This window comes from Balaenoptera ricei, chromosome 20 (assembly GCF_028023285.1).
Source record: "Balaenoptera ricei isolate mBalRic1 chromosome 20, mBalRic1.hap2, whole genome shotgun sequence".
Lineage (NCBI taxonomy): Eukaryota > Metazoa > Chordata > Mammalia > Artiodactyla > Balaenopteridae > Balaenoptera > Balaenoptera ricei.
Window position 1 is genome coordinate 49447583 of NC_082658.1, and position 21251 is coordinate 49468833.

General features: G+C 34.8%; 1 protein-coding gene across 3 annotated transcripts in view; it reads left to right on the plus strand.

Annotated features, from left to right (window-relative positions):
• The window catches only part of GOSR1 (golgi SNAP receptor complex member 1), a 55084-nt gene that overhangs the window by 28151 nt on the left and 5682 nt on the right, over positions 1-21251 (plus strand). For all 3 annotated transcript variants that reach the window (XM_059907875.1, XM_059907876.1, XM_059907877.1), the window contains exons 7-8: positions 8525-8554; positions 19913-19995. In XM_059907875.1, coding sequence (XP_059763858.1) covers positions 8525-8554; positions 19913-19995 — 113 coding nt within the window. The remainder of the gene's footprint in view (positions 1-8524; positions 8555-19912; positions 19996-21251) is intronic.

Genomic DNA, 21251 nt, shown 5'->3' on the forward strand with positions numbered 1-21251 from the left:
TTGGGTTTACTACACTCTCTTCTGTACTCTAAGCCATAGACGTAGAAATAGTATAGTTAAGCAAAATCCTTTTTTCTAGTGATAGTTATTGAAGTGGACTTTTACTTTAATATTTCATTCCTCCCTCCATCCCCTACCAATGAATTACGAACTATTTATGGGTCTATAAGGCCCTACATGACCAACATACTACCTATTTTATCTCTTTCCATCCCTTCATCTGTATCACTCTCTCCCTCTACTTATTAGATACCAGCCTGACTGGTTTTTATTCATTTCCTTTCCCAAAGGTATCAAGGCTTTTCCTTTCTTGCTTCTTTGTTCTTATATTTTGTTTTATCTGCCTAAAATACTCTTCTCTTAGCTTTTCATATACCTTATTCCTTGACATCTTTATGGTCTAAGCTCACTTGTCACCTCTTCAAAGAGGCCTTTTCTAACTATCTTGTCTGAAATAGACTCTCCCTTATTATTATTTAACAAAGTACTTTTTTTGTTTCCTTCATAGCATTTATGAGAATCTGTAATAATTTGTTATTTTTGTTTATTTTTTTAATTATCTGACTCTTCTTAGGCTTCATGAGGGTAGGGCCTAGTTCGTCTAGTTCTTGGCAGTGTGTTGGGTGCCCAGTTCCTGTTATATCATAAACACTTAATATTTACTTGTTTGAATAAATGGATGTAAGTAGAAGATGTATTAATTTTGGTTTCATATACATATGTGTATATACATGTGTGCCCCAATGTAGAAAATCTGTTTCATTCATATACTTATTCCTCAAATATTTATTGAATACATACTATGTACAAGGTATTGGTTCCAGTGCTATGTATATATGAAATCTGATTTTGAGAACTGAAGGGGATATTATTGATGTGATTTTTTTTGCTTTGCAAGATGAATTCTCCATGAAATACCTTTTAAAAATCAAATTTTTATGTGGTATATAATAAAAGCCTGGCAAGCATCTCTCTTATTTACAGATGAGGAAACAAGATTCAGAGAGGACAAGATCTCATAACTATTTAATAGTATAGCTCTTACTAAACCCACATTTCCTAACCTATTTCCATATTTGTCCCACATCACACTGCCTTCTCTGTGATTTACTTCTTTAAATCTTTGTTTTTTCTTGTATTAGGGAGCCAGCATGGTGTAATGCTAATGAGAATTGAAAGACCAGTGACTTTTCACTTCTCTGAAAAGCAAGTGACTTGGCCTTTCTCTGTTTTTTCCATCTTTAAAATGGGATAGTAGCTGTTCCCTTATGTTAGATGATTTTGAGGAAGAATGACTTAAGATTTAAGGCATTTTACAAAATTAAAAGCACTCTAAAAATCTAAAGAATTTGTTTCATATAACTTTTCAAATATGGGACTGTTGTACAAAGCAAATTACACTTAAACAGGATCAGTTACATTATTTAGTTGAGAATTTGTTTTGTTTTCAATCCATTAACTGTTTAGCAGATATGATTGAGTTATCTGAGATGGCACACATATTTGTATTATAGTTGTACACTTCAGTATAAATATGTCCATGAATGAGTAAAGAATATTCTCAGGTGGAGACTTACCTGCTGACAACTTTTCTTATGTCTTAGGCTATGTTTAGACTTGATTTTTTTGAATTTTTAAATTCACCAGCCTTGTCATTTGGGTGCTCCAATGTTGTGGTTGCAGAAATATTTTAGGTAGGCATTTTTAAAACATTAAAAATCGTTTCACTTTTTGTTTGTTTCATGATTTTAGTTAAATTTCCCTGAGGTCACATGGCTAGTAAAAGCTGAGATTTAAACCTACGTCCTCTGTTTGTGTTGTTTCTGCTATACTGCACTGCCTCTCCAAGATGATTTTTATGGTATCTACTTCACAGAGTTCCTGAGCTAATGCATGTAAAAAGGCTTTGTAAACTGTGAGGCATTTCTGTATAAGGCAGAACGTAACGGGGGTTATAAGAGTAAGAAAAGAAAATACTGAAGGAGGAAACCTTTTGTATGCACTGTCAGTTTACCTTTCTTAAATAAAATTTGAAATACTTTTGATGCCAGAATAGTCTTGATGAAATGCATTTCTAATGTATTAACAGACCATGACCATATTTGAAAAATATGAGATACATGGTCACCGTAATTTAGTGACCTTTTGATGGAGTGGTTTTCTCCCAAAAGTTTTTGGTATACATAGTTTATGTATATTATTTAATAAATACCATACAAGTCAATTAAATAATGGTCAGATTATAACATCTGTGAATGGAACAATATAGCAGACTCTTGGCATTCAAGATTAACGTTAGCTTTCTTAACTATTTATGAACCCTAAAGTTCACGATATATGATTTTGTTGAAATACAGACTTGAATGTTATGGAGCTGGTGTTGAGGAAGTCACTTAATGAGTACATCTGACCTTTCTGGGCAACATTTACACTTCAGCCTAACTTCCAACTTCACATTTGCTGCTTATTGTTATTTACTTGGTAGCTACTATGAAATGATTTATATACACACATATACTTTGTTTCTTTGTGAAACATTACTCCAAGGAGAAAACACAATTATAAAGGTAAAGGTAAAGTGATCCTAAGAAAGCAGTGATCTTACATAAATTTTTGGAAGAAACTATATGTAGTAGTAGTAGCCATAAACTTGGGAATCTGCAAAGATCTTTGAGATATATCCCTTATATGAGGAGTCATTTGTGTAATGGAGTGTTGAGTTTTTAGCCTGTGAGAACCGGTAGCATTTATTTCATTATGCATCTGTCATTCCACTCATGGGGTATTTTAAAATTACATATCAAAGCTCCATTGTTTCAGGTGGTACAGTTGTCTGCCATATTGAAATAGATGACAAAGCAAATTAACATTACCCTGAGCAGCATTTTTTTAATTTTTATATTCATGTGGTAAATGTCTAGTTTAACAAAGCAGAATGTTCTTGTTAGGAGCTTTTATACAGAACTCTTTTTCACTTGGAGCTATAGTGAAATCAAATTCACCTTCAGTTGGTCTGTGGCTTTGTTAAACAGTAAAACTTGAGTTGGAGGTGCTCTGCAATAGTGAGGAATTTTCTCTGCCCAGATGTGTTTGTATAATATAACATTTATATCCTCCTTGTCCTCTGTGGAAATTTATAAGGATTATTTCAGTGTTAACTCTCATTGATATTTTATTGATCCAACAAGTGTCTCATTTACTTACTTATTCATTCATTTATCAAGCATTTAATGAATGTCTTCTGTGTGCTAGATACTGTACTAGACTCTAGGGAATTTAAGATAAATTAGACTCAGTCTCTACCCTTTGGGAACTCATTCTAGTTAGAGAAATAATAAACATATAATTAGGATATCCTGTGAAATATTATATTTTTAAAAGTATCTCATATACTTTAAAAAATATTATTTTTCTTTAAAGATTTTTTTTTGATGTGGACTATTTTTAAAGTCTTTATTGAATTTGTTAAAATACTGCTTCTGTCTTATGTTTTGGTTTTTTGGCCACGAGGCCTGTGGGATCTTAGCTCCCTGACCAGGGATCAAACCCACACCCCCTGCATTGGAAGGTGAAGTCTTAACCACTGGACCGCCAGGGAAGTCCCCAAAATATTATATTTTTTAAAATATATGAGATAACATATGTGAAAAACTTCATAAGCTTTACAAATTTAAAATATTTTTCCTCCAGTGCATAGTATGATGTCTGATATATCTTAAATGCTTGTTATAATCTTGAAGGAATTGATGAAGAGCAAGGAGCTATGAAAACACATTATAGTATAAAGAAGTATTAGTTCTGCCCGATGTATAGATAGAATGGGAAAGGTTTCCCAAAGGATATGACTTCTGAACTGGACTTTGAAATGAAAGCAATTTATGTTGAAAATCAGGAAAGGGGATGCAGAAGAAGAGGGGATGCAGAAGAAGAGAGACTATGAGGCATGAAAGTGCCTTGATCTACATCAGCCATGTATCTGTAGGCTTATACAATTTACACAATACTTTTGTTTACACTATCGCTTTTGAGCCTTATGACAACTCCATGAGCTGAGTTCATATAGTCAAGTGCTTGAGCCTTGACTAATAAAACTCAGGTTGTAGGGTGTAAGAGAAAGCAACTAGCCATTTTATTCTTTATAGTTTCATGGATGTCATGATTGCTGATACTATTGAATTTCTGTGATTATATTTATGAGAGAATTGTTTTCTGAGTTATAAGTATGTGAGAGAGAAAAACATATACATACAATGAAAAGTATATTTCCATTTTTATTTACATAAGCAGATTAGTTTATATTGATATACAAGTTAATTTTTTAGAGGTTTCAGAAACAAATTAGAAAATGCTTCCTTAATATTTCATATTCTTTATAATTCAGGTAGGTTTTTAGGATTTCAATCCTTATGTACCATTTATCTGAAGAACAACAAATGGAAACTGTGATTCCTCACATTTTCTCTTAGGCTTTTTGTTTCTGCTGTAGTTAAACAAGTTTGTTGACGTTAAAAAAATATATTTTTTTTGCACAAAAATGTTTATTAAAATACTTTCAGGGGGAAAAAGAGGAACAAAAACTGTCTCCCCATTTAAACTTGACTTCCTATTGTATATTGTTTGTAATCAAGACAGTGTGGTATTGGTGAAAGAACAGACAGATAGATCAGTGCAACAGAATAGAGAGCCCAGAAATAGACACACAAATATAGTCAAATGATCTTTGACAGAAGAGCAAAGGCAAGTCTGTGGAGGAAGGATAGTCTTTTGAACAAGTGGTGTTAGAACAACTGGGCATCCACATGCAAAAAAATGAATATAGACACTGACCTTATATCTTTCCCCAAAATAACTCAAAACAGATCATAGACCTAAATATAAAATACAAAACTTATAGAAGTTTTATAACATAGGAGAAAATCTAGGTAACATTGGGCTTGGCAGTGAGTTTTTAGATACAATGCCAAAAACACCATCCATGAAAGAAAAAGTTGATAAGATCGACTTCATTAAAATGAAAAACCTCTGCTCTTCCAAAGACACTATCAAGAGAATGAAAAGACAGCTACAGACTGGAAAAAAATATTTGCAAAACACATATCTGAGAAAGGACTATTATCCAAAATATACAAAGAACTCTTAAAACTCAACAGTTAAAAAGTGGGCAGAAGGTCTGACAGACACTTCATCTGAGAAGGTATGCAGCTGGCAAAGAACCATATTAAAAGTGCTCAACATCATATGTCATTAGGGAATTGCAAATTAAAACAACTGGATACCACCATGTACCTATTAGAATGGCTAAAATCCAAAACATTGACACCACCAAATGCTAGCAAGGATGTGGAGCAACAGGAATTCTCATTGCTGGTGGGAATATAAAGTGATACAGCCACTTTGGAAGCCAGTTTGGCAGTTTTTCTTAAAAACTAAATAGTCTTACCATATGATCTAGCAGTCACAGTCCTAGGTATTTACCTAAACAAATTGAAAATATGTCTAAATAAAAACCTGCACATGAATGTTTATAGCGGCTTTACTCATAATTGGCAGAAGTTGGAAGCAACCAAGATGTCCTTCAATAAGTGAATGGATAAGCAACCTGTAGGTACATCCATTCAATGGAATATTATTCAGTGATACAAGAAACAAGCTATCAAGCCCCCAAAAGATATGGAGGAACCTTAAATGTATAAAAGAAGCCAGTCTGGAAAGACTTCATACTGTATAATTCCAACTACATGACATTCAGGAAAGGTCAGAACTGTAGACAGTAGAAAGATCAGCTGTTGTCAGGGGTTCAGGGGGGGAAGAGGAGGAAGAATGAATAAGTGGAGAATAGGGGATATTTAGGGCTGTGAAACTACTTTGTATGATACTGTAATGGTGGATATATGACATTATGCATTTGTAAAACCCATAGACCTGTACAGCTGCAAAGAGTAAACCCTAATATAAACTATGAACTTTAGTTAATAATGTATCAATATTGGTTCATCAGTTGTAACCCATGTACCACACTAAAGATGTTAATAATAGTTGGGGGAAAATGGGTATATGCGCTCCCTGTACTTCTTGCTGAATATTTCTGCAAACCTAAAACTGTTCTAAAAAGTCTACTGATGTTTTTAAAATAGAAAATGTGACTTTCTGATTTCACTGTTAATAATTTAGCTTTTATCTTTCTCTTTTTTCTCTCCCTGACTGAACTGGGCAGAGTCTGTCAGGTGCTTAACTTTTTTGTCTCTAGGTAACTTCATGGGATTATAAAACAAAATTTGTCTGCTAAATAAACCATGAAAAAAGCAAGTAGAGATACTCCTTGGCCTACCCAGACAAGAAACAAATATGCCACAATATCAGTGTTAATGGAAGAGTGGTTACAAATGATTTCTACATTCATCTTTGTTTTTCGGTATTTTCCAAATGTTATCTGTAAAATAACACTTTGTTAGCGCTTAAACAGCTTTTTGTATCCTACTGCAGCTTAACTGTATTGTTAACATGTCTTAGAAGATATTATATAGAAATGAATAAGACACAGGTCTCTCTGGTTAACTGTAAGTGAAAGACTGCATCACCACAGTGCTTGATGTAAATTATCTCATTGGTTGGTGACAACCTCATCAGATTTTTTTGCAGTTTGCAAAGGGATCAGTTTTAAAATTTTATTTGTTATGCACTTGCTTGTTTGTTTTCTTATTTGCTTACTTGTTTATTATTTACTTATTCACCTACTCTTTTAAAAGAAGATTCTAATTAGTTGTTACCTAAGTGGTTTTCCCAAGTTCTTACATTTTGTTGGTTAAAACTACTTTAAAATATGTGCTTGAAATTTGTGTCATTTGCTGTTTGTGTATTTAGGGAAATGAGTTATTTTTTAAACAGAGAATTATTATCTAAATGTGGCTTTAGTGATTCCTTGGTACAATAATTGGTGATGAAATTTAGCTCATTGTTTTCAGCTAGTTTAAATTGGTCTTGAAAGAAACAGAAACTTGTTGCTTAATATAGACTCTAGATGACTCTTTGGAATGCCTCTGGGCTATTATGAAGTACTTGTTTAAGAAGGATAATTCCACTTGATTATATATTATATACCCCAAAGGAAAGTAATTTTAAATTCAATTTTTACTGGATTATGCTGTCTTTATGGAGCCACTTTGTTGCTGAATTGTATCCACCCTATCCAGGATGCTTTTAATGAATGGCGTTTATTCAGCTAATAGGTGATACAGTCAACATTCAGAAAGCCACATAGTCTGGCTCTTAATCCCTCCACCGTCTTTGTAATTTTTGAAATTCTTAATCATAGCATTTATATAAGATATTTATGATATTTTTAAAGTTCATCTTTGTTCCCTAATTCATTGCAGTAACTTAGATTTCCTGGTCCACTACTTTATAATAAAACCTCAATTTATTAATTTATAGAATGAACTTAGAAATCCTTTTGGAAAGAGGTAGTTGGAAAAAATATACAAGTATTTGAGTCCCTACTGTGTTCCATGCACTGTACCAAATGGATACAGATGTCTGGGAGTTTGTTTTCCTACTTTCTGCTATAAAGCTGCCCCTTTACCAAATTTAGCTACCTGTAAATTCCTCCCTAAAATGGATTTTTGGTGGGTTTCTTTTTCCAGTGTGTGATGCATAAAGGCAAATATTTTACAGATCAAAGGTGCATTGGTGTCTTTATTCAGGTTCCTTTTTTTTTTTTTAAACAAGTGAGGGGTCATTTATCTATTTTTGGCTGCATTGGGTCATTGTTGCTGTGCACGGGCTTTCTCTAGTTGCGGCAAGCGGGGGCTACTCTTCATTGCGGTGTGCAGGCTTCTCATTGTGGTGGCTTCTCTTGTTGCGGAGCACGGGCTCTAGGTGCGCGGGCTTCAGTAGTTGTGGCACACGGGCTCAGTAGTTGTGGCACACGGGCTTAGTTGCTCCGCGGCATGTGAGATCTTCCCGGACCAGGGATCGAACCCATGTCCCCTGCATTGGCAGGCGGATTCTTAACCACTGCGCCACAGGGAAGTCCCTATTCAGATTCTTGAATTCTAAAGTGTGGCAAGCTGAGATTTGATTTTGTTTTTCAAAAAAGGAAGGAACTTTAAGATATAAATAATTACTACTTATAGGCATTAGAACTATATTTGCCTATCCTGTCTCAACAAGTTGGTTGTAATTCTTAAGTTTTGAATAGACAATGGTGACAACTTGGAGCTATCTAAACTAAAGAAGAAGTTCTATTTATTTGTGCTGTCATTAAAACTGTTCTGACTTTAATAATCAAGTATCTCTGTGGAAGAAATAGATTTAAGCCAACAAATAAAAGTAAGATGAAAACTGTATATGTGGATTAATTAATTTCAGAGTCCAGAATTTTCTCCAGACGCTTTCAGAAGTCTGGGTGCTCTTTTTACATAAATGGTTGGAAGAGTAATCTATCTGTAAAATGTAGAAAAATTAAGTGCAAGTTTTAAATGTGCGTTTAATAATTCCAGAATTCAAATTTTCTTTTTGTTTGCAGCTCAGATCGTCTAATAGAAGAGACAATAAGGTAGGAAAAATGTTTTGTTTTTGTTTGTTTGCATATAAATGAACAGATAAAGTTAATTCTATAACTAGAGTTAAAGTCAGTTCATCCTCCTTAAAGATGAGAATTTCATTACATGGTTATGTATTTTTACTGTGACTTTCCCTTGTAAGATACATTTGAAGCCTAAAACATTTGTTTCCAGAATTAGTAGAATTGAGCTGTTTTACCTAGGTTAATTTTTCTGATTAATTCATACTCAGTATTTTCAGCCTGTGTCTTTTTATTCTTACTTTTTAATGAAAACAGTCTTGAACATGTGATTTGTTAAATGTCTTATGTATACCATTTTTGTAGACTTGGTTTCTGTTACAGAAGTTATAGAAAATCTGTAGTAATTAGTATTATCTGTAATAACATTAAAGTAGTTTCTTGCTTAAGGTAAGGGAAATATGTTGGTTTGAACTGCTTAATTCTCTAGGTTTGGTGAATTTTTAAGTACCTATTTTAAGACAGTAAAAAAGTAAGTTAACTAGGAACGGTCTCCGTTCTTTTTTTTTTTTTTTTTTTGGATTAAAAATTTTTGTATTATGTTTATGCATTCCCATCTAGTATTTTATGTACATTTGGAAAACACATATGATTCTCTATGAGTTGATGAACAATGACAGTATTGTTTTACCATTATATCAAACTCATAAATAGTTAATACTGTGGATGACACCTCTTTATTTGGTCTCAATGGGCTCAAATTTTCTTGGATTTCTCATAAATTCTGTAGACATTCCTATCTGCTTCTTACAAATGTCCTACCCTCTCTACAGAATGCTTTAAGATCAGATATCCCAGAGCTCCTACATTTTCGCATATTCTCCCTCAAAAATCTCTACCATTTTGATGGCTTCAATCACAATCTATATGCCAAAAACTCTCTACCACCATGTCTAACCCACATTTCTTTTCTGATATCATAACTTTTTTTTTTTTTTTTCACACACACACACTGTATTTTATTTTTACAAGAGATAGACTGACACCAAGCATTGTACATGGATGACCATAACAAAAGCAACAATGATTGCAATTACCAAACATGAAACACACTCATACTATGTCATAATATTGACATTCAGTCCAGTAATCCTCCACTGTAACAGCTCCTTTACTTTGCAGTGAAAATTGATTTGTATATTCTTTGCCTCTGAGTCCTTGTGGGATTTTTTTTTTTTTAATTCAGACAGAAAGTCACAAAAACTATACTCATCCTCATCAGTTCACTCAGTCCCATGTAATTAATTTTTTTTCCATCTTGATCTTTTGTTAGCACTTTTATGAGTTCATCAGTTTTTCATTAGAGTTCTGAAAATGCTTATTCATTCAGTTCAGCAGTACAGTCAGTTACCAGAAACCTGTACTTGTCAGAGTCTTTTCCATGAATTTCTTGAAGATGAAACCCTTTTATAGGAACATATTTGCAAAATCATCAGAGTACACCCAGAACTGTCTGTAAATGACAAAAGACTTAAAAATGACCACGGTTAAAGATTTGATGAAAGTTCATAATAATGCAGTTGACAAGAAAATTAGTTATTTCTGAGATATACATTTTAAAGTAATAACTAGGATTATGACTTACAACATTATACCAGAACATATAAGATTTTTAGAAATTTCATGTAATGTCTGAAACATTTATATTAACATATTTCCATACATATTTCCATACAAATACAAATATAAGATTTTTAGAAATTTCATGTAATGTCTGAAACATTTATATTAACATATTTCCATACAAATAACCCAATGAAAGTTTAGTATTAGTTGTTTTGTTTGTTTGTTTTTTTATACTGCAGGTTCTTATTAGTCATCAGTTTTATACACATCAGTGTATACATGTCAATCCCAATCGCCCAATTCAGCACACCACCATCCCCACCTCACCGCAGTTTTCCCCCCTTGGTGTCCATATGTCCATTCTCTACATCTGTGTCTCAACTTCTGCCCTGCAAACTGGCTCATCTGTACCATTTTTCTAGGTTCCACATACATGCATTAATATACGATATTTGTTTTTCTCTTTCTGACTTACTTCACTCTGTATGACAGTCTCTAGATCCATCCACGTCTCAACAAATGACTCAATTTCGTTCCTTTTTATGGCTGAGTAATATTCCATTGTATATATGTACCACAACTTCTTTATCCATTCGTCTGTTGATGGGCATTTAGGTTGCTTCCATGACCTGGCTATTGTAAATAGTGCTGCAGTGAACATTCGGGTGCATGTGTCTTTTTGAATTACGGTTTTCTCTGGGTATATGCCCAGTAGTGGGATTGCTGGGTCATATGGTAATTCTATTTTTAGTTTTTTAAGGAACCTCCATATTGTTCTCCACAGTGGCTGTATCAATTTACATTCCCACCAACAGTGCAAGAGGTTTCCCTTTTCTCCACACCCTCTCCAGCATTTATTGTTTGTAGATTTTCTGATGATGCCCATTCTAACAGGAGTGAGGTGATACCTCATTGTAGTTTTGATTTGCATTTCTCTAATAATTAGTGATGTTGAGCATCTTTTCATGTGCTTCGTGGCCGTCTGTATGTCTTCTTTGGAGAAATGTCTATTTAGGTCTTCTGCCCATTTTTGGATTGGGGTGTTTGTTTCTTTAATATTGAGCTGAATGAGCTGTTTATATATTTTGGAGATTAATCCTTTGTCCGTTGATTCATTTGCAAATATTTTCTCCCATTCTGAGGGTTGTCTTTTCGTCTTGTTTATGGTTTCCTTTGCTGTGCAAAAGCTTTGAAGTTTCATTAGGTCCCACTTGTTTATTTTTGTTTTTACTTCCATTACTCTAGGAGGTGGATCAAAAAAGATCTTGCTGTGATTTATGTCAAAGAGTGTTCTTCCTATGTTTTCCTCTAAGAGTTTTATAGTGTCCAGTCTTATATTTAGGTCTCTAATCCATTTTGAGTTTATTTTTGTGTATGGTGTTAGGGAGTATTCTAATTTCATTCTTTTACATGTAGCTGTCCAGTTTTCCCAGCACCACTTATTGAAGAGACTGTCTTTTCTCCATTGTATATCTTTGCTTCCTTTGTCATAGATTAGTTGACCATAGGTGCGTGGGTTAATCTCTGGGCTTTCTATCTTGTTCCATTGATCTATGTTTCTGTTTTTGTGCCAGTACCATATTGTCTTGATTACTGTAGCTTTGTAGTATAGTCTGAAGTCAGGGAGTCTGATTCCTCCAGCTCCATTTTTTTCCCTCAAGACTGCTTTGGTTATTTGGGGTCTTTTGTGTCTCCATACAAATTTTAAGATGATTTGTTCTAGCTCTGTAAAAAATGCCATTGGTAATTTGATAGGGATTGCATTGAATCTGTAGATTGCTTTGGGTAGTATACTCATTTTCACAATGTTGATTCTTCCAATCCAAGAACATGGTATATCTCTCCATCTGTTGGTATCATCTTTAATTTCTTTCATCAGTGTCTTATAGTTTTATGCATACAGGTCTTTTGTCTCCCTAGGTAGGTTTATTCCTAGGTATTTTATTCTTTTTGTTGCAGTGGTAAATGGGAGTGTTTCCATAATTTCTCTTTCAGATTTTTCATCATTAGTGTATAGGAATGCAAGAGATTTCTGTGCATTAATTTTGTATCCTGCAACTTTACCATATTCATTAATTAGCTCTAGCAGTTTTCTGGTGGCATCTTTAGGATTCTCTATGTATAGTATCATGTCATCCGCAAACAGTGACAGTTTTACTTCTTCTTTTCCAATTTGTATTCCTTTTATTTCTTTTTCTTCTCTGATTGCCGTGGCTAGGACTTCCAGAACTATGTTGAATAATAGTGGTGAGAGTGGACATCCTTGTCTCGTTCCTGATCTTGGAGGAAATGCTTTCCGTTTTTCACCATTGAGAATGATGTTTGCTGTGGGTTTGTCATATATGGCCTTTATTATGTTGAGGTAGGTTCCCTCTATGCCCACTTTCTGGAGAGTTTTTATCAGAAATGGGTGTTGAATTTTGTCAAAAGCTTTTTCTGCATCTATTGAGATGATCATATGGTTTTTCTTCTTCAATTTGTTAATAAGGTGTATCACATTGATTGATTTGCATATATTGAAGAATCCTTGCATCCCTGGGATAAATCCCACTTGATCGTGGTGTATGATCCTTTTAATGTGTTGTTGGATTCTGTTTGCTAGTATTTTGTGGAGGATTTTTGCATCTATATTCATCAGTGATATTGGTCTGTAATTTTCTTTTTTTGTAGTATCTTTGTCTGGTTTTGACATCAAGGTGATGGTGGCCTCATAGAATGAGTTTGGGAGTGTTCCTTCCTCTGCAATTGTTTGGAAGAGTTTGAGAAGGACGGGTGTTAGCTCTTCTCTAAATGTTTGATAGAATTCACCTGTGAAGCCAGCTGGTCCTGGACTTTTGTTTGTTGGAAGATTTTTAATCACAGTTTCATTTTCATTAAAATTCAGCAATGTCTACAGCACTGTTTTTCAGGAAAGGTAGAATGAAGTACATGGGAAAAACAACAAACATTTGTATTCTTACCATAGGCTTTGGTATTGTGTTCAAGTGTTTTACATGCTGTATGTTATTTAATCTCCTCAATAACTCATGAGATAGGCACTGATCACTAGATACTATCTCCAAAACAAAAAGAAGTTAAGGTAGGTAATTTGCCCATGGTCACATGACTAACAAATAGTATTGAGGATTCAAATCCTCAAATCTGAGTCTCTAACTTTAGAATAAGAGCTCTATCTAAACCACTACTATATTTACTACCTTATAGAAAGAGGACAAGCTTTGGAGTGTTATTTGGTTTGAAACCTGGCTGTGCTACTTAATTAGATCTCTGTCTTGGATAAGTTTCTTGGAATCTTCATTTTCTTATGTGTTTAAAAACATGGGATTGATGATAATACCTACTCTAGAAGATTGTTTTGAAAATTAAAGATAATATGAGTAAAATGCCTAATACAATGCCTGGCTGATACTAGGTAATTTGAAAATGGCAGCTGTATTATTTACACTTTTTTTTTTAACTTTTTATTTTGATTTCATTTCGGATTTCAGAAAAGTTCCAATGGTACAAAGAATTTCCTTATACCTTTTACCTAGATTCCCCAAATGTTATCATTTTGCCACATTTGCTTTTTTGCAATTTTTTTTCTGAACTACTTGAAAATAAGTTGCAGACATGTTGCCTCTTTACCTCTAAATATTTCAGTGTTCATATCCTAAATATTTATGTTGAAATGGACTCATGGCTTCTCATTTTATTAAATGGATCCTATCATTATTTAATAATCTTAATAAATTATCTTTTATAATAATACGCAGTTATCACATCTTGGAATTTTGTTTGAATTGCATGCACTGGGTCTTCCATCTGACCAACGTTTTCACAAAATTGCCTAATTATCAACTGAAATATCTCCCTTGTGACTCCTTTCCTTTCATCAGCACATAAAGTTGGGTCACATTTTGCAAAGGATTCTTTACTTAAGGTTTCCTTATAACCCTTTTTCTTTTTTTTCTTCCTTTTATTTCTTCCTTTATACCTTATCTTCTAGCACCAGGCTGCCTTAAGCTTTTCGATTCCAAGCTGGCCTTTTTAAGGGCAGGTGATATGAGTATAAAAATTTGGAGTACCTCATAGGATAGGAACATTTGAGAACTATCAAGTCACTGATATAATTATTTTGCTAGTTAAAAAGCAAAAAACCATGTGATTAAAAGACCTTTTATTTCACTATTTCACTTTGTTTCAAAATATGATAGGTGTCACAAGTGAAATTTTATTGTATATAAAACTAGATATGATTACTTATGGATAATATAGAATTTGTGTCAAATAATTATTTTTACATATTCTACATGTAAAATTTTACCTTTTCCTTTTAGAGCTGTATTTTTAGAATATGTACACAACTGAATATAAGCTGACACCAGTTTATTGAAAAGAACGGATATTTTTAATATTTGTAAATGTATTCTTAAGCTTTAAATGTATAACTAGTATTGTCTGTTGTTGAAAAAATAAGTGTCTGAGTTTAGTTCACAGAACAGGTGAGAATGTTGAAGTTCCAGTAAACACATCAATAATTTATCATTTTAAAAGCATTATACATTATTTGGAGCTTATGTTTTGCCTCTGCATATTTGACCCTTGAAATAACAACAGCCTAGATTCACTCAGCTTGACTCCAGATGATGGAATAAGATGGGAAAGTAAGTCTCGATATACTTTGTGTGGTACTGGAAATCATGCATATTCAACAAGATAATAACATAATGTATGATGATAATATCCGTTCTGCAAGGAACACAAAGTGCTTTGCAGAAATTATTTTTTAATTTTCCCTATCTACTTCTGAGTCAGAGTGCATAGGAGATGGTGATAGTCCCAGTTTAAGAAAACAGAGGCATATATGATTCAGAGATTGGCCTCAGATATCTCAGCCCAGGTTTGAATTGTAACTTTTTACAAGGCCATAATACCTATTTAAAAATACCTGGTAAAGTAAATCTATTATAAAACAACCACATTTTAAATGTATCATATTCTATCATAGATATACACTTAGCCTGAAAAATTATGAATAAGAACTAATGGTGCAAAGGATGTTGTTAGTTTGACTCTTATTCTTGTGATCTTTTTACTTTGTGGATCTAAAATTCAGTGTGTTATAAAGTTGACATTGCCCACCTCTTTCTGCTCTAATCTTGACTGGTTTTGCTCTAGACCTGGTGCATTCACTGTACTGGTCCTGGGATGTCCTTTCACCATTATCCTAAAATGACCTCCTTTATTGGATCACTTATTTCTAAAAAAAAAGTCTTCGACTTTCTTAGTTTATTCCCTCATTACGTTGGACCATGTTCTTTAGTAGCTTCCTCAGAAAGAATAGGAGGTAAAATTTTTGGACTTTACACGTCGAAAAAAGTCTTTATTCTACCCGTATTCTTGATTCATTGTTTAGCTAAGATATAGAATTCTAGGTTGAAAATAATTTTGAAATTTTTGAAAGCATTGTTTCCAGTGCTGCTTTTTAAGTCCAATGCCAATTAAAATTTCTGGTCCTTTGTATTTGATAAGCATTTTTTTTCCTCTGGAAGCTTTTAAGATCATCCCTTTTCCCTTATGTTTTTGCTTGTTTTTAATCTCACCATATGAGCTTGATATGCATCTTTTTTAGTCCATTGAACTAGGCATTTGGTGGGCTCTTACAGTCTGGAAACTTATCTTCAGATCTGAGAAATTTTCTTATGTTTATCGTTTTCTTCCCTCCTTCTTCTTGATCCTTTTTTTTTTTAATATACACTTTATATTTGTCAAATATACCTAAATAAAACGGGAAAAAAAAGAATTCACCTAAAACACAGCCACTAGATTGGTTAATAATTTGGTATGTATTCTTCCATATTTTTCTCTATGTCTCTCTTCATATCTATTTAAAAATAATAAAAAATATGAACATATTCATAGATACAGGCAGACACATGTGTAGTTGGGCATTTAGAAAAAGTGGAATGATATTAACCATAGCAGGTTAGTATGTGCAGTCACCTAACTTGTCCATGACTTAAATCAGTAGGTTGTGAGAGGGCCATATGGGTAAGTGTTAATCCCTGTAAAGGGAAGGGTGGTTGCTTGTAGAACACTGGTTATGGACACTGGAAATGGGGTTCCTATTCTTGACCAAGGATAACCTTGGGCAGTGGAAGTCCATAATGGTCTAGGGAGCTGCCCTACTGTAACCAACTCCTGAATGGTAGAACCACAACATGCATTTTTCCTAGTTCCTTTTTATTTTTGTAAGGCCGCGCCATGTGGCATGTGGGATCTTAGCTCCCTAACAGGGGACCGAACCTGCGCCTCCTGCAGTGGCAGTGCGGAGTCTTAACCACTGGACCGCCAGGGAAGTGTCCCCCCTTTTTTTTTAACTTATTTTTTTATTGAAGTATAGTTGCTATACAATACTATATAAGATATGCATGTACAATATAGTGATTCACAATTTTTAAAGGTTTTACTCCATTTATTAGTTATTATAAGATATTGGCTATATTCCCTGTGTTGGGCAATATATCCTTGTAGCTTATTTTATACCTAATAGTTTGTACCTCTTACTTCCCTGCCTTTTCTTGATCCTTTCTTACCTTTTCTCTGTCTTGCATTTTTTTTTTTTTTCCTACTTTCTGGAAAGTTTACTCAATTTTTCCTTCTAACGCTTCTGTTACGTTTTTATTTCCATTCTCCTTTTTGTAATTTACACGAGCTCTCTAAAGGGATAGAGCCATACACACACACACACACACACACACACGTACGTTTATGTTTGTATGTTTCATGAATGTGATATTTTATCTCTCGGAGGGCATTAAATATAATTTGATTTTAGAGTTTCATGAGCCTCCTTTATTGCCTCTGTTTCCTCAGAATCACTCTTCTGTTTGCTGGTTGGTTTGTTTGGATCTCTGCCTTTTATGTTAGAGGCTCTCCTCAAATGCCTGGTGAACCTTGGCTCTTTGTTCATATTTAAGGGTGAGGCTCCAAATCTAGTGATTGGATGCTCATTCTGTGTGCGTGGGTGGTAGGATTTGTTGAGTGGGAGCCTTCACCGTGGGTGATCGGGAAGGGGCCTGACTGTTTTATTGGGGGCTTTAAAATGTCAGTATCTGTAGGTCTCTTCTTGGTTGGATTTTCTGCTGAACTGAGGTCAGTCACCTGCCTGCATGGTTTGGAGCAGGTAATTTAGGGGTCTGACAACTCCTTTTACAAATTACCACAAATTTTCATTCTGTCTTCCGATATACCTGATCCCTTCAATTCTTTAGATTTTCTAGGATCTGGGAAAACCTTTATAAATCATTACTTGACTCATAGTGATACTGAGGTGAATAACAGTAGGGGATTTGGTGCTAGTAATGTTATTAACATTTCTTAATCACTCAGGTGGAGTTCCTCTAATTTTCTTTTTGATTTTCTTTATTAGATGTTTATGTATTATAAAAGTACAGTGTTCTTACTATAACAATTTAAATAATTCTAAAATGTATAAAGAAAAAGTTTGTCTCCTGGTGGTGCCCCTCCATTCCTACCCCCTGAAGTAACTTGTATTAACTGACAGTTATGTATCTTTCTAATACCTTTCTCACTGTCATACAAACATACACAAAGATGTTTTGAGTGTTCCTTAAAATAAAAAAGGACTAATACTATACACATTCTGTGGCTCACTTAAATCATTCAGTATATCATAAACATCCCTCCAGGTTAATGGAAATAATTCTGACTCATTCTTTTAATAAGCAAATATTATTTTCATAGTACAGGTATACCATAATCTACTAAACCATTCCAATGTTGTTACCAGGTTTTGGGGGGAGGGGGTGGTGGTGGGGAGTATTTTTTCATTTGTCTTTCACTATTCCAAACAATGCTTATCCTTGTATATATCTCCCTACACACTTTTGTTTCTTCTTTGCCTTCTCAGATCTTGAAATTCCAGTTTTGATTCATTTGCCATTTGCTCCAAGTACTCCCTCTAGCATTTTCCTCCAGTAGCATACCTGGTCTTGGCCTGTCCAAAAATGTGTTCAGTTAGCCCTCTGGTAGGTCAGGCTATTAGAGACCCTAAAGCAGGTACATACAGGTGGCAGTAGATGGCCCGGCAGTTTTCCCTCTTAGGGGCTCGTTGTCACACCAGCTTGTAGATGTCAGCTGTCTGCTTATAGGTCTCTCTGGCTGTGTGTAGCAGTCCTTTCGCAGCTGTAGGGACTGAGAGCAGTTCAGTTCATCACTGCAGCCCCTGCACATGCAGACCCTTACCTTCCACTGCCTGGGCTTCTCAGAATGCAGTGAAACCTAGGTCTTTGCCCCAGGCTTGAAGAAAAATATAGTCTTCCCTGCCATTTGGTTCTTCCCTTGATTGAGAGAGTGTAGCCCTCCCTGGCTTTCTTCCCTCGAGATCTCAAGAGAACTTGGGACCTCAGATGGACCCTCCCCGGCATGTCTGCCTTTGTCTTGTATTCTTCCATAGAGGAAATTGGGCCAGAGATAAGGTCAAGAATTTGTGCTCTACCATCTTCCCAGGATATCTTCATTTCTGTTGCTTTTCGGTTTTTTTAATGTTTCACGTATTTTCAGAATTACTGAAGAACTTCCTATTTCCTACTGCTTTTTATAATGTCAGTATCTAAAACGCTCCCCTGTGTGTTATATATCAAAATGTATACTGACCCTGCCCTCTAGGATACTAATGTCCAAGAAGATAAGACTATTGAAAGTTAATAATCCTGGCAGTGATAGCAAAAAGATATTAACTGAGATTTCTTTAAAAAGCACATCAAAGTAGTTACATGAAAGAAACTGTACTCTACAAAGTGAAAAAGTGACTTCCCTTCTTTGTCATTTGCTTAATGAATCTGTGACCTTTGTCACCTGGCTTGGAAACCAGCTTAATGTTGCATGTGTGTCCTAAAATCTACTTGGTTGGTTCTCAAATAGAGTTTTGGAACATAATTTTTTTTTTTAATAAATTTATTTATTTTATTTATTTATTTTTTGGCTGAGTTGGGTCTTCGTTGCTGCGCGTGGTCTTTCTCTAGTTGCGGTGAGCGGGGGCTACTCTTCGTTGCGGTGCGTGGGCTTCTCATTGCGGTGGCTTCTCTTGTTGCGGATCACGGGCTCTAGGCGTGCGGGCTTCAGTAGTTGCGGCACGCAAGCTCAGTAGTTGTGGCTCGCGGGCTTAGTTGCTCCGCGGCATGTGGGATCTTCCCAGACCAGGGATCGAACCCGTGTCCTCTGCATTGGCAGGCAGATTCTCAATCACTGCACCACCAGGGAAGCCCTGGAACATAATCTTTCCATAAGTTAAGGGCTGGTTGTATATAAATATTTTGTGATATGTTGCACCTTTGGTTCTATTTTTATAATTGTAATTCCCTACTTCCCTCTCAAGGGTTTTTCCTGATTAAGGATATTTTAGTACCTGGACCCTTTTAAAACCATTTTAAGAAGCTTTTGTAATGTGTGATTTGTCAGTTGTCTTATTTCATATGTTACTTTGAAGAAAAAAAAACAACCCACAGGAAACAGTCCACTGCCTTGTCCAAAAAAATATCAGAGGATAGCATTGGGGATGAAGTGGTCATTCAGAAAAAGGACAATGGGAAGATGACTTGGGAGGTGATTTTTTTTTTTTTTTTTTCCATGTTCCTGCCCAGTGGTTTTCAAAGGTGATGTGCTCACCTTAGTTTTCTGTTCACTTTTAAGGGTATGATGGATGCATGCAGGATCATCTGAAACATCAGTTTAATGAGCTTCTCTCTTCCTCCCTTGCAGCATTGCTATGGCAACAAAAGAAAATATGACTTCACAGAGAGGAATGTTGAAGTCAATTCAGAGCAAAATGAACACTTTGGCTAGTATCCTTTTTGAAAGCTTGAAATCTGGGGTTTTTTTGGGGAAAAGAATCTGTGTATGTGCTTCACCACTCTCCCCCTCTTCTGGACAGGTTGCCATCATCAGTAACAGGAGAGGCCATCAGTAATTCTGTGTTATGATATGCCCTGCATTCCTGAAAGATCATACTGTTTAATGCCATATCTGAAAGATTGCACACCAGAGGGTTAATACTAGTGGATCTAGAAAAAAATTATGTGAATTTTCAAATTCACAGAATTATTTTATATTTTAAAAGCTCTTGAATCCATGTTAGAACTCCACAGTGTACACAATTTTTACCTAAACGTCATAAATTATGTGCTTTTTCTTCTTTCTTTTTTCAGTTTGGAGAATAAGTCAGTGGCACATGCTTAGAAAAGGAGGGAAGTAGACAGCCATACATGTAAATAAGTTGTAACTGCTGATGGCGTAGTTTCATTTTGCACAAGCTAAACTCTAGGATAGATTTGCTGCTTGTTTATTGTGACCTCTGCCTTTTTAATTCTTCAGTTTCCCAATTTAAAGTAGTATTACTGATACTTCTGAGAATCCCAGCAGGGAAACTGATACGCCTGCTAAGCTAAAACATTTTGTTTACTCTGAGAAGTCAAGCCTTTTAGAGAAAAAAGTTTCCTCCCCCAATTACTAAGGGGGAAAGGACCTTTAATTTTCAAAAGTTGAGTATCTTCTGGTCCTAGATAATTTAAGGTCACTTTTAGTTTGATACCTCATTTGCCTAAGGAAAGGAATATCCTGAAGCCTGTTGGTATTTTCCAGTTTTTGGTGAATTTTGTTCTTGCTTTGTCACCCTAAGTATAAAACCACACCTCCGAAATCATTTATATTTTATATAGGGCTCTACAGTTAACAGAATACTGTTATATACATTATCTCATTTTATCAGTACCATAAATTAGAATCATTCCCAAAATTATGTTTAAAAAAATCAAATAAAATGGGTGTGAGTTAGTCAGGACTCCATAGAGAGATAGTAATAGAAATCTAATTCATACTGACTTAAGGAGGAAAAGGAGGGAATTAATTTGTTCATATATCTGTAAAATTCAGGGGTAGAATTTGGCTTAAGGTATGGCTGGATGCAGGGGCTCAGATTTTATTGTCAAGAATCTGCCTTTCCTCTCTGTTCCCCTACTCCATCTCTTATTTCTGTTTTCTTGTGTGTTGGCCTCATTCTCAGGCAGATTTCTCCTCGTGCTGATAGAGAGGGCTACAAGAG